Below are 13317 nucleotides of genomic sequence, written 5' to 3'. Positions count from 1 at the left end.
ACAAGCTACTGGCATTTACTAGTAGTATGAATCTAAGGCATTGTAGGTTTGGAGCTACAGAAGGAACAGGAGGGATGTAGCAAAGCTGTTTAGGGAGAATGCCTAAGCACTATCCTTTGAGGCCCTACCACATACTACAACATTAACCTATGCTGCACTTTTAGTTTCTAAATTCAGAATTAGTTCTTACCCTCTAGGATATCAGTGTTAAAGACAGACATGTTTTAGAACTGCCATCTAGAACAGTTACAACTTGTCTTTGTATTATAACGCGTCTTTGTCTTGGCACTTTAATGCTTTCCTTTCTTACACGGGTGTTCCTTCCTGTCTTTTTTCTTTCTCTTCCTTTCCCTCTTTTCCACTTTTTCTGCCTTCCCTTCTTTCCGTCTCCCAGATCTGAAAGATTTTCAGAACAATAAGCATAGGTACTTGCTAGCCTCTGAGAATCAACGCCCTGGCAATTTTTCCACAGCATCCATGGGGTCCCTTACTTCGTCTTCATCTTCCTGCTCACTCAGTAGTCAGGTGGGCTTCACATCTGTGACCAGTATTCAGGAGAGAATCATGTCTACACCTGGAGGAGAAGAAGCCATCGAACGTCTAAAGGTGAGTGAGATTCAGACTGAACAGAAGGATTCTGTAGTTCCACAAGGCAGAATTCGGACTAAAAATCACTGAGATTTGGGTTCAGCATATGTAAGAGCTTTCTGACTTTTACAGGTGCCCTGAAAATGGAATTTACTACTTTGTAAGATAATTTCAGTTAACCAGAATGCTTGAGTGTAACATGGCCAGGCAGAGTGTGAGAGATGCAAGGGCAGGTCATAGGTTGGCCATGCAAAGTAACTAATAAGTAGAAATGTCCATTAGTTCTGAGGTAGTTTATAAGTCACAATGAAATTGTTTAGCTAGAAATTTAGTTGAAAGCTGATTCATTGAAAACATTTGGTTTCATTGGAAGAATTTTATGTAGAGTCATGCATTTATTTAGTAAAATAATATACAATTAAAAGAGAGTTTGGACATTCAAGAAGCAATACCAGGTTTATTCAGACATTTGAAGTGACATCTTTTGGAAGTCCATAGAAAGCCTTAGAACCTTGCGGTCACTGTCGGGGAAGGCCTGTTTCCTCCTGGGCTGGTACACATGGGGTCAGAGGCCTTGGTGCTGTGCACTTGAGTCCTGCATGTGCAGGTCACCTGCCCTGGCACTCAGCTTTACTTACCCAGCCTGTTGCTGGCTTGGCCAGGTACTTTCTTGCCTTTCTCCATGAATGTGGAAGTTAGGAACAGCAACTGACTCATAGGTTCTTCCTTCCCCCTCAATGACTACAGTGAGAGCAGACAGTTGTCACCTGTGGTGCCATCTGTCGAGTCACTGTGACAGCATCTCAGGTGCTTTTTCTTTCCTTGCTTGTCAACTTCAGGATGATGGTTTGATTCGTATCTTTTGGCCTTTGTGTTCAGTAGTGCCAGAGTAGGAAAAACAAGGGAAGTTGCCCTCATGCTGCCAGCTAACAGTTCCGTTTGCATCCATGACTGCTGCTCCTTCAGGGACTGGGGAGAGCAGTGACACTCTGACAGACTAATGATTGAAAAGGTTTGCTGAGTCTTTTCACCACTAAAAGGAATTAAGCTTGATAACTGAAGATGGCAAATGCTTTCATTTCAGTTTTCAGGTGAGGCTGAGAAAGATTTTTATGTGAAGAATGGGCTTCTACTTCTTAATCAGCCTGCCTTTTTCCCCTTGGCATTTTACTCCTAAAATAAGGTGCTTTGGAAACCAAAGTAATACTCTTGTATCTTCCTCCAGAACATGTTAGTGGAAAGTGGCTGAAGTTCTGAAATACCTGGCAAAGGGAGAGGGAGCGAGAAATCTTTTCACAATGCAAATTGAAGGGTAATTTCTGCTGTTGTGAAAATAACTTTGAAATATTAAGACTTTAGTGGAGCCCTGGGCAGGAAGGCTTTCCTCACATAATTTATCACGTAGACATCAGTGACAGAGGTGCTGTGCAGCACCCCCTGTGGGGCATGCAGGGGCTCTGTGGGAAGGTAAACGGAAGTCTCCCACTTACTATTTAATATAAAATGTTCTTTCTCTTTGGGAATTTTGAATCTTACTATTTGCTTATTAAAAGCCTTGGTGTACAGATGAGGTTACACTTTCCTTTAACACACATCTTGATGTAAAAGAGAATTTTCTTCCTACCTGCCAAGTGGGTCCAACTGAAAATAATGTTGAATGTTAGGATTCAAGGCATTAACCAGATTCTGAAGAATTAGGTCATCCAGTGTCTTCCAAATAGTTCCTAGGGAATAACACCGCCGTTACGCAGGGAACCTTCCCCCCCCCCAACCTCCCTACTTCCCACCAAAAACAAAACAAACTATCATCAGAAAGTATAAGCACTTAACTTTTAAATATCATCAGAAAGTGATACATTTCTCCGTTTTAATTCTCCTTTAAGCCAACGTGAATGAAATATTCCATTTTCCCTACCTTTAGAAAATAGCTTCTTTGCCTTCAGTCTTGAGTTGTACAGCATAGTAGTTCACTGAAGCCTAAGGGCCTTAGTTCTGCTCTCGGTCTGTGAATGGTGAGAATTTCATTCTGGCAGACCTGCATTTTAATGCTGCAGGCAGATAACATTCTGCATCCACAGAAAGGTGGTGGTTTTATGATAGAAATGCTTGAGAATTTCTCATTTTTGGATTATTTCATTGTTGAGTGTGAAGGAGCTGCATTCCTAAGACATGACACTGTAGGAGAAAACGTAATGGAAACAGTAATAGAAGAGGTCCGTTCATTTTCCCAACATTTTATTTCCCTTTGCTTCTCAAAAAAATGATCAGTTGGTAGAATACTTTTACACAGGGTGTTGCTGTAGCTTTGTTCATTGAATAGTCTATTTTCATATGGAAGAGGTCGGTCCGTGTTACCCCATCATAATATCCTGAGACCTTCATAAACGTCTCTGGCAAAACAGAATGACGTGTAATTGCTTTCAGTTTTTAGTTACAATTCAAACTGAGTTGAAATGTATGTATCCTTGATTTAGATTCCTATTCATTAAGTTTTTAAATATGTAGTTATAGCCACTGTGTGGTGGCTCTGGTGCTTGTTTATTAGTCTGGCATCAAAGTCAGTACTGTGAGTGCCATTGCTTAGGCTTGTACTATAAATACCCACAAATATCCATTACAGAAGCACGTAGGGCAAATGCTGTGCTAGGCAGCTCGTGGGCCCCACACTTGCAACTCACTTATGAAGCATGCTGTGTTCAGTACAGTAAAACCTTGGCCATCTGATGGCTTCAAGGAATGTTCCATGTATAAGCACTTAACTTTTAAATAGCATAATTTAAACTAATTTGTTTCATGGAAATTTTTCTGACTTGTTTTGTAGATTTCTCTGCCACCATAACTGAATCATGGCCAAGAGATTAAATTATATTTAGCCATATAAACATAATTATTAACCAGTGCTGTATACTTTGCTAGACATATATGATCTGAGACTAAAGCTGAATGACACCTGAGCCCAGTATTCCTTGGAGCTTAAAAAAAAAAGTTCCTGATGTCATTCTGCTTTTTGGGATTTTTTTAATGTGTAGTACCTGTAGAAAGGAAGGACCTTTTAAAGATTTAGTCTCCTTAACTCCTCATTTCTTAAGTGTGAATTCCATTTTGGTTTCATCTTAAAGTAGACTTCTAGAGTGGGTTGTGGGCAGACTGGACGCCACTGTGCCAGGCTTGCCTGCAGAGTGAGTTGATAACTCAGAGGCTGAAAGCTGTCATCCTGTCGGCATCTCTGTTTTATTCATACTGTTTGTTATTCAGGCTTGAGGAAAGGATATCCTTCACTCTTTATTGACTTATGGTGAGCTTTTTGTAGAATATTTTTTTAAAGCCTATCAATTCTGCCTTACTTGAAGAAAAACCACTAAGAGTTAAGAAACCCAGTTCTAGACCTGGCTCAGGAAGAAGTGTGGCCTCAGCTTAACTGCTTAGTTTCTCTGATCCTCAGTTTCTTTATCCTTAGAATGGTTCTGGAATAAATGGTTTTCCCAGCACTGAAGTTTTGTTGATAAGGTACTCAATATCATTTTTTCTAACCTTTCTTCAAAGTTTTTAAAAATAGTGTTCTGAACAATATAAACATTTCAACTTGAAGCAGTATTGAAAAATAAAAGCTTACTCATGAAATCTCTTTTCTACAAAGAGATCATATTCTGATTTACCCTCCAGGTGGAAAGTAAAATTAGAGAGGTCACAGAGTTGGCAGCAAAATGGTAAGAGGATTCCTAGACAGTAACTTTGCTTCCTTAGGAGGGTGAGTTTACAGTTGTCCCAAAATAGAATTGCTTTAATCTAGCCAGATAAATCTCTGCTCGACATGGTCTTTTTCTGAAAACCAACCAGGGAAGAAAACTATCCCCTGGCTCACTTCGTATTCCGTAACGAACATCAGTGGCCTGTGGGCCGCCCCATGTACTAAGCACTAGCATGAGTGCTCTGGTTTGGTCAGGGGCATCCTATTCTGTTTCTTTGTTTTCAAAGTTGTCCTTTTGAGACTATAACGGTTTCTACCTAGCTGTCATTAATAAGCCTTAATATCATATAGGTTATGGTGCCAGCTTGCCCTTTTACAGTTATTTGCAGAAGCATTTAACACTACCCTGTTAGAGTTGTTGAGTAGCTTTTGTGATGCATTATAGACACTATTGACCGCTTGGTACCTGGCACACTTCCTTTCCTGGCTGGCTTACTGCTTGCCGAAATTGTATGGGTTTTTCTTGGTTGCTGGCCCTCTCTCGTGGCATGTTGGTTCCTCACTGAGCTTTAGAGTTGCACATGCGCTGCATATTAATCATTCCTATTGGAGTACTGTGTAGAGATGCCATTCAGGTGGTTCTCAGCCTGTGCATGTTTGGAGGGTTAATGAGAGCCGATTGGATGGTTTTGTCTCCTTTTCTTCACACCCCCCCCACCCTCAGACTTGTTCCAGCCTAAACTGACCCCTTTTTTTCCTGAAAGTGCACCTCCTACATAGCCCCCTTTTGTATCAACCTTACTGACGCCCATGCTGGTTCTAACTTTTCGTAGTTCTTAGTTGTGCTCTTTGCCTAGCTTAGCTAGTTGTGGTCATAACAGTTGTTGCTGTTACTGCCCTTCTTCCTCTCCCCCTCCTCCATCATCGTCGTCGTCATCGTCATCGGGCTCTCCAGTCTGTTTCTTCTGACTCCTGTGATTTTTTGCTTTTGCAGCTGCTGCCTTGACTCTTGACTCTTGGCTGTTTTACGTGCTCCTCTGCCAACACCAGACACCTAAGGTTTATTGCGTTACATAGTCACAGTTTCTCTCTATGTAATTATGTTTTGGGATCCCAGAGACTTCTTACCTTAGCCTGTTAAATGAATCATACTATTTTGTGAACTGTTAAGACTTTTTAATCACTATCAGTATTATCATCACTGTTATTACATTATCATCATCATCATCTTTCTCATTTTGTCTCCATAAATAGCATTTTCTCCTACCTTTTGCATAGGCTTATCTCCCGTTTTGATGCTCCCTCTCCCTCCATTAGTCAGTTGCTACTTGTCCTTCATTCATCGATATGAGCATCATTCAGCCCTGACTCACCCGCCCTCCAGCGACCTTTTAATACTTCAATTCTAGCACTTAGCACAGTGCTCTGTTGTTCTCTTGTACCCCACCCACTCACAGTCCTCGAACATGCTGCTCTAGCCACACTGTTGTTCCTGGAAAATTCCAGGCATTTCCTACCTGTTCCCTCATACACTCACGTGGCAGCACCTGCTCACATAGAACCTTGTCAGTGAGTCCCGTCCTGACGACCCCGCTCCACATTGCTCCCTCACTACCCCTCCAACATTCCTTTCCTTCCTTGCTTTATTTTTCTCCAAAGCACTTATTATAGTCTGCCATACTATATACTTGACGAATTGATTATAATTGATTATTTCAGTCTCTTTACTAGAATGTAAGTCTCATGCAGGCAGAGATTTTGTTCCCTGCCATACCCCTAAGTTGCCTAGAATAGGGCTTGGCATAAAATTGGGTTATATATAATTATTGAATAAATGAATCATCAGTTACTTCTCTCTCTCTCCTTGGTATACAGTAAACTCCTTAAGAGCAGGAAGGATGTTTTATTTCTTATTTTTTGGTGTATACTAAACACTCAACAAGAAATTAGGAAGTTGTCACTCAGTGGCAAAATGCTTTCAATTGAGATTAGTGCTAAACTTTTATATAGTGGGCATTGGTTTGTGTGCAGAAGGTATTGTGTTGTAGGGAAGGAAAAATATTTTTCCTTCTAACCTTCTAGGTTCTTGTCTGTGGCCGCTGACAAAAGGCAGATTAATAAGAGAAAAGCATACACATTTATTTAATAAAAATTTGACATGACACAGGAATCTTTGTAAGAAGTGTTAAACATAACCATTAAGCTTGATGAAGACTGAAACGTTGTGGGAAAATGTGATAGAGCAGAGGGGTGTGAACGAAAAATAGTAAATGGGGGGAAACTTATCAAGGCCTGTTTGTTCAGATTCCTCCTTTCCTCCAGGTATAGGGAGGGCACCCTTCCTGAGGCCCTAATAACCTGCTTCAGGAGGAGATCAGAGTCCTTCCTGCACATAGCATTTTTCAAATTACTTCAGCTTAAAATATTTAGTACTCCAAGATGCCATGTTTTAGGGGAGCATGTTCTGAACCCCATCAGTGTTATCGTGAAATTATAGTGAAACAAAAGCAATGAATACCTTTGGGGACTTTATTCGTTTGTAGAAGTGGATGTCAGAAATAGTGCCTTGCATATTGGGGTGTTAATATTACCCTTCACATAAACACACACACTATTAAGGTATTTTTATTAGGATTTAAGAAAATTAATATATCTGGGATTGATTTAGTGTTAGGCCTAGTCTTTATGATTCTTTCTTTACATATTAAGAAAGGAAAAAAATTCATCATATTAGATTCTGCCTCATGTTCTCAAAGGACATCATCATCTGCTTCTTGCTGTCTCCTTCCTAGACATGCTGTGTTAAATTTTGACACTGTTTGCCACTTTAACTGTGGACTTCCTCCCGTAGGAATCAGAGAAGATCATTGCTGAGTTGAATGAAACCTGGGAAGAGAAGCTGCGTAAAACAGAGGCCATCAGAATGGAGAGGTCAGGAGGTTAAACTCTGGGATGTTTCTAAATTTTCTAGGGAATTTTTATTACTTTTATAGTAAGAAAAGATAAAATAGAAGTTAAAAACAAAAAACCTTCTATCCCAAAACAAAACAAAAAAATAAGCCTGGCTGGGGACTTTTGGCCAGATGAATTTACACTTTCAAGTGAAATTCACATATTTAAATGTTCTTTAGGGAGTCATGGTGCTTTAGTAGTTACCATACTGCATGTTGCTAGGGATGCATATAAAAATAGAAGATATTGAGGGATAGAGTTTAATTTGCAAAGAGACTGCCTTTGATAAAGGCCCAAATTAAAAAAGCTGTTCTGATTATTGTCTTTCAAAGTTTTCTAGAACCTCTTTGGCATGAAATGAAGTAGTTTGAGTTGCAAACTTTTAAAATCCCTATTCTATCTCTATCCTGAATGTGAACATAACCCCAAATAATACTTTTACTATTGGAATAAGTATACATTTTTTAAATGTCAGTTTCTGTCTTTTCAAAGAAATAAGGCAGAAGTAAGTTCTAATGTATTGATACAGTAAATGTATCAAACAATTAGAACTTTATTATTAAAGGTTTTAAGCTAGAATTGTTGAACTAATATCATGCTGGGCATGGGAACATAACATTCCACAAAAATCACATTTATAGACAATACTCTCCATCTTTCAAAGTTACTTTCTGATTGCTTTCCTAGATTTTGAAGAAATGGTGAGTTTTATGTAGAGCCTTAAGGAATGTCCCTTCCTTCCTTTTTATACAAACAGACATATTATTAAGAATTATTGTCTACCTCCAGAGTCAGATGAGACAAAGTTCTTATTTGGGTGAATATAGCTTTACCTAGCAAAAGAACATAACTTATTTTGAATGTGCCATTTCTCTTAAAAATAATTGCTCTAATGATGGGAAAAGCAGATTCTTTCGCATATGTATTACTGACTTTAAACATGGACAGTTGTTTTTGCTTTGCTTTACTTTTCAATTCATATTAGACTGATTTAATTGCATTTTGATATTAGTATTCTGATGTAATTGTTGTTTTTTTCTAGAGAGGCCTTGTTGGCTGAGATGGGAGTTGCCATTCGGGAAGATGGAGGAACTCTGGGGGTTTTCTCACCTAAAAAGGTAGGAAATAATGTTGTGAAACTCAACCAAACAGAAATACTTTTTGCTTTTCTAGTCACTGGGGTGCTTCGTGTCTTTCTAAGCTGGCCCCTCATTCCCTTTGTTTTAAATCTTGAGTCTTGGCTTACTTAATTTCAGATATTTCTAATTTCTTTTTACAGTCCAAGGGCAGCCTGTCATGTTTACTGTTCACAAAATAGAACCCAAGGCAGTAAATCTGTAACTTTTGGTCATGATTCAGCAGGTTTAATCATCTTCATTGTTGCTTTCTCTTAAATTCCCAGCCTAACCTAGTTTACCTTACTTTCAGTTTAGCTACTCTTTCCCACAGATGCCAGCAACCCTGATTTATAACTCTCTGGAGGCAATTTCAGCTGTTCAGGTTTGCTTAGAAAAATAACCACTTCAGTGTGCTTCTACGGTTTGTGTTATAGACCACTGTGTACTGCACAAAACAATTCCTGTCCTCAACCATCTAGCCTCTGGTCCTTTCCCAGTTACAAAAAGACTCCAGTAGTTACCTTTCTGCTTACATCATCATAGTTATGAAGTGGTGCATACCTTTTAGTTAATTAGAATAGTAAGGTGTGTAGTTTTTTTTACTAAGTTGCTTCTTAGTTTTTGTTAGATATTGGAAAATATTATCAAGTGATTATTTTATGTGCTTATTTGTATAGTAATAGAACATCTATTGATGTACAAAGCACATACTTCATAACAGTAGTAAATGGTCATTCATTTCAAATGACCTCCAGTCGGCTATTGGAGACTTAAACATCTTCATGTAAGGATCTGATAGTGATCATTATCACTATCTAAGCTACATTAGCTTAGAATGGGTAGGGCATTTTCAATTGGTACTTGTGTTTTATGTGATATAAAATATTCTTGTGGTTATTGCTAGGATTCTTTCGGTTAGGTTTTTCACACAACTTTTTAATAAATTCCAGTGTGTTATTTTCAACAAAGAAGATTGATTTAAAGAAATTTTTGATATATAGTGTAAAACTAGAACAATAGTAAAAGTATTGTGTATGTTTGTATTGCCTAAGGTCAGTGATTTTCACAGTTTAAAGGTTTTCCCTTCAGTAAGACATTATTCAGATATATTACCTATGATTGTAAGGATTTTAGCAATTACGGGTTTGATAAAATTTAAATTGTTGCCTTTGTATCTGTCTATCTGTGTATCTATCTACACACACACACACACACACACGTATATTTGAAGATATAACATGTTTCAGTGTTAAGAACTGTGGTTCTAGAACATCTTGTAAAAATACGGTGTTTAACACAAATCATAAATAACTTGAGTAAGTTTTGTGATTTAAACAGCACAGAATTCCAAACAGCTCTGTTTTCAAACCTTTTTCTTACTTTAATTATACCCACCCTGCTTTAACTTTCTGGACTTCCTCAGGAAACTGAGCATATCCAAATTCAGTGTCAGAACCTGTTTCTTATGTATTAACTTGATTGTGGTAATCATTGTGCAATGTGTGCATATATAAAATTGACACATTGTACACCTTTTAAAAATCACATTCAACCTAAATAAATACAGTTTTTTATTTGTCAATCATACCTTAGTAAAACGGGCGGCGGGGGTTCTTTTAAGAGAACCCCCAAGAAAAGAGAAAATAGAACCTGTTTGAGAGATTCCTCTTTTCTTGGGCCAGTGTCCTGATGGGCTCTAAAGAGTGCTGCCCGAAGAGGCCTTTGATGTTCTCAAACCCGCCAGCTCCCAGACTGCAGAGGCAGATGCTAGTTGAGAAGATGTAGAGGTTTTTCGAATTTCTTTTTAATCACCTTTTGCAGTTCCTTTTTTAACCCTCTCATCTGACTCTCTTTTCATTTTTCCACTTTTGCTGACACTATCTTGAGTAGATTTTGACCCCAAGACCTTGTGATTTATTTTTGGATTCCAGTAGGGTATGTTCACCAAAGAAGGTTTGTTTTTAAAAGATTTTAGAAAGATTAGAAGCTGAAGAGGATTTTTACAAGATGTGTATATTAATTGAATGTTAGTAATTTTAATTTCTTTAAGGTAAAGACTAATTGATAAACTAAAGACAGTTACTGGGACCATGGAAGACCTGATAAAAATTACAGAGGGAGATGTGGGGGTGTGGGGACATTTTTATAAAGCGAATGAAAAATTAAATATTTATTGGAATTATAGGGGAGGAAAAATAATTTCCCCTCTACCCTTCTGAGTTCTTGGCTGAGAGCCCTGTAATAAAAGACAGATAGATTAACAAGAGAAAAACAAAGTTAATTAACATGTCTACCTTATGTGTACATGGGAGATACCCAGGGAAAAATGAGTAGCTCCTTGATGTGGCTTAGAGTTCAGGCTTAGATATTATCTTAATAGGGAAAGGGGAGGGCAAGTGTAGGCCTCTGGGAGAGAGGAAATGGTTTTTAGGGAAGATGGATGGGAGTAGGTGGGAGGTGTGATGGTTTGTGACAAAGTCTGTCTGGGTGTGGTGTCGACTCCTGGCCGCCTCGCCTGTGATAAGAGTCCATCTTCCCTGGTTAATGAAACTCCTGGAAGGATTTATGACCGTTGAGCTCCTTTCGGATAATCTGTGTTGAGGCAGATAAGGGGAGTTCAGAGAAAGTCTCTCTCGGCATTGGCTGTTTTTCAGGTGCCTACAGCTCAAAATAATACTTTAAAGTGGCATATTTTGGGGTGGCATATTCTGCTACCCTTCAAGGTGTTTGTCCGAGTGTTTACAAAGATTATGATTACCCATCCAGAGAAACTAGCCTGTCCTAATTTTTCTTTTGTGTTCTGAATGTTTTGACCTTACCAAGAACTGGATCTTGTTCTTTATCCCAGCACTCATGTTTTTAGATAGAATGTATCAGTGCAGTTCGGGAAGGCCTGGAGAGAGTATTTTCTGTTTATTAGGGAATTCAACTAGGAAGGAAGGCAGTGTCCAGCCACTATGGGTAGACATCAGTCTCCTGTTGTCACAGCTCTCTCAGGGGGCTTGCTCCAACTGATAATCTGTAACCTTTTCCAGACCCCACATCTTGTTAACCTCAATGAGGACCCACTGATGTCGGAATGCCTGCTTTATTACATCAAAGATGGAATTACAAGGTATATTTGTTTCTTTTGGTCACTTAATGTTTTCTTTTCTCTTAGATGATTGAACGAACAAAAGGAAGTTGTAATGATTTGCTGTTTTTCTATTTGAAATAGTTATAAACTGTCCCCTCTGCTCTTCCCAAATTACATGTTTTAGCCAGCTGAACCAGTTAAGATGGAGTTTTCCCCTAAAAGATCCTAAGTAAAATTTTTTCCTTCTTACATAAATTCATTAGGGAGATTAGTCCATTCATGTCTTTTTATAGTGCTGTGTGAGTTACCTTGGTGCATCATTGTTCCTTGGTTTCTTACTCTGATGTAGGGAGGTTGACCATATATGAAAATAGAATTTGCAGTTGAAAGCCTCTGATAAAAAAGGTGATAACTTTTTTGTACGCACTAAAGAATATTCTATGGGAGAAAGAGGTTCATTGTTTGTAGTGCTTTGTGTGTCTGAATTTCCCTGGGAAACACTTTCCCTTGTGTTCAGGGTTGGCCAAGCAGATGCTGAGCGGCGCCAGGACATCGTGCTGAGTGGGGCTCACATTAAAGAAGAGCATTGTATCTTCCGGAGCGAGAGAAACAACAGTGGGGACGGTGAGAGTCCTTGGCTTAGCTTTTCAACAACTTTTCATTCTATGTTATGGGAAATCCACCCACAAGACTTGGTATTCCTGTCTTTTTCAGTGATACTTTCTTAGACAGTCCAGTATTTGAAAATGGAAAAACCTGGGCTGCTTATAAATGCAGGGACAGGCAGAGCTACTTTCCATGAAAATAGCCTGGACAAAAGGAGCCCTTTGTTACTGCCAAGAACTGAGCAGGACATAGGCAGTTAGGCTTGGTCTTGAATGTTAATTATTTGATAGACAAGTAAGAAGGGAACAAATATCCTAGTGGTGGGAGATTTGAAGGACCTCTATCTAGCCTTATTAACCCAGTAGAATTTTATCTAAAAAGGAAGAAAAAGTCAATCTTGTATTTTGTCCAGGTTATTAACAAAACAATAGCAATCTAATCCTATTTTTGTGCTATATAATTCATTCCTTAATCAAAATATTAGCTTTTGGTTTTAAGTTTCTGGTTATGACCTATATCTCATACTTAAGATTTCTGATGATTTTCAGTTTTTATAGACTGAACTGTCAGATCTCAGCACAACTGAGATTTTGTATCTTCTGAAGTTTGTCAAATTCATTGAAATCTATCTTTCTTAGCCACATCCCTGGCTATGGCCCTAAAACAAGCTATTATATAGATGCTCAGCCACTTGGTTGGTTACAGGAGCCTATTCTAGTTACCCTGAATCCTAATAGTCATCTGCTTTCTGTTATTTTGTTCCAGTGGTCTGTGATGCTAATGTTAATTTGTGTTCCTCTTAGTTATTGTGACTCTAGAGCCCTGTGAACGCTCAGAAACCTACGTAAATGGCAAGAGGGTGGCTCAGCCTGTTCAGCTACGCTCAGGTGAGACTGGGACAGGTTTCAAGTATTCAGCAAAATCCCATGGCTTGTGTGAGCAACTCTATAATTTTTGAATATTTGTTTAAAGGCTGAAGTGATAATCAGCTTTGTGAGTTATGTTCTTGTATAACTCCAGAACCTGTGTTTTTGCTTTTGGGAAAGCGAGGTCATTAACCTAAATCTATACATTTAAAACAATGGTTTCTTGCCCGGCTGGGCGTGGCTCAGCGGTTGAGTGTTGACCTAAGATCCAGGCAATCGGGGTTCGATTCCCAGTCAGGGCACATGCCTGGGTTGTGGGCTCGATCAGTGACTCTCTCATCATTGATGTTTCTATCTCTCTCTCTCCCTCTCCTTTCCTCTCTCTGAAATCAATAAAAATTTATTTAAAAAAAAATAAAAATA

At 38.7% G+C, this 13317-nt stretch overlaps 1 protein-coding gene across 8 annotated transcripts in view; it reads left to right on the top strand.

Annotated features, from left to right (window-relative positions):
• Window positions 1–13317, top strand: part of KIF1B (kinesin family member 1B) — a 125256-nt gene that overhangs the window by 50321 nt on the left and 61618 nt on the right. For 4 of the 8 annotated variants that reach the window (XM_081146117.1, XM_081146116.1, XM_081146114.1 and 1 more), the window contains exons 14-19: window positions 395–606; window positions 7128–7207; window positions 8271–8346; window positions 11382–11461; window positions 11940–12046; window positions 12832–12915. In XM_081146117.1, coding sequence (XP_081002243.1) covers window positions 395–606; window positions 7128–7207; window positions 8271–8346; window positions 11382–11461; window positions 11940–12046; window positions 12832–12915 — 639 coding nt within the window. The remainder of the gene's footprint in view (window positions 1–394; window positions 607–7127; window positions 7208–8270; window positions 8347–11381; window positions 11462–11939; window positions 12047–12831; window positions 12916–13317) is intronic. The other 4 variants (XM_081146119.1, XM_081146118.1, XM_081146115.1 and 1 more) reach the window with 1 other exon arrangement.

This window comes from Miniopterus schreibersii (genome assembly GCF_964146895.1).
Source record: "Miniopterus schreibersii genome assembly, chromosome: 8".
NCBI lineage: Eukaryota > Metazoa > Chordata > Mammalia > Chiroptera > Miniopteridae > Miniopterus > Miniopterus schreibersii.
This window is presented reverse-complemented; position numbering and strand designations above follow the sequence as displayed.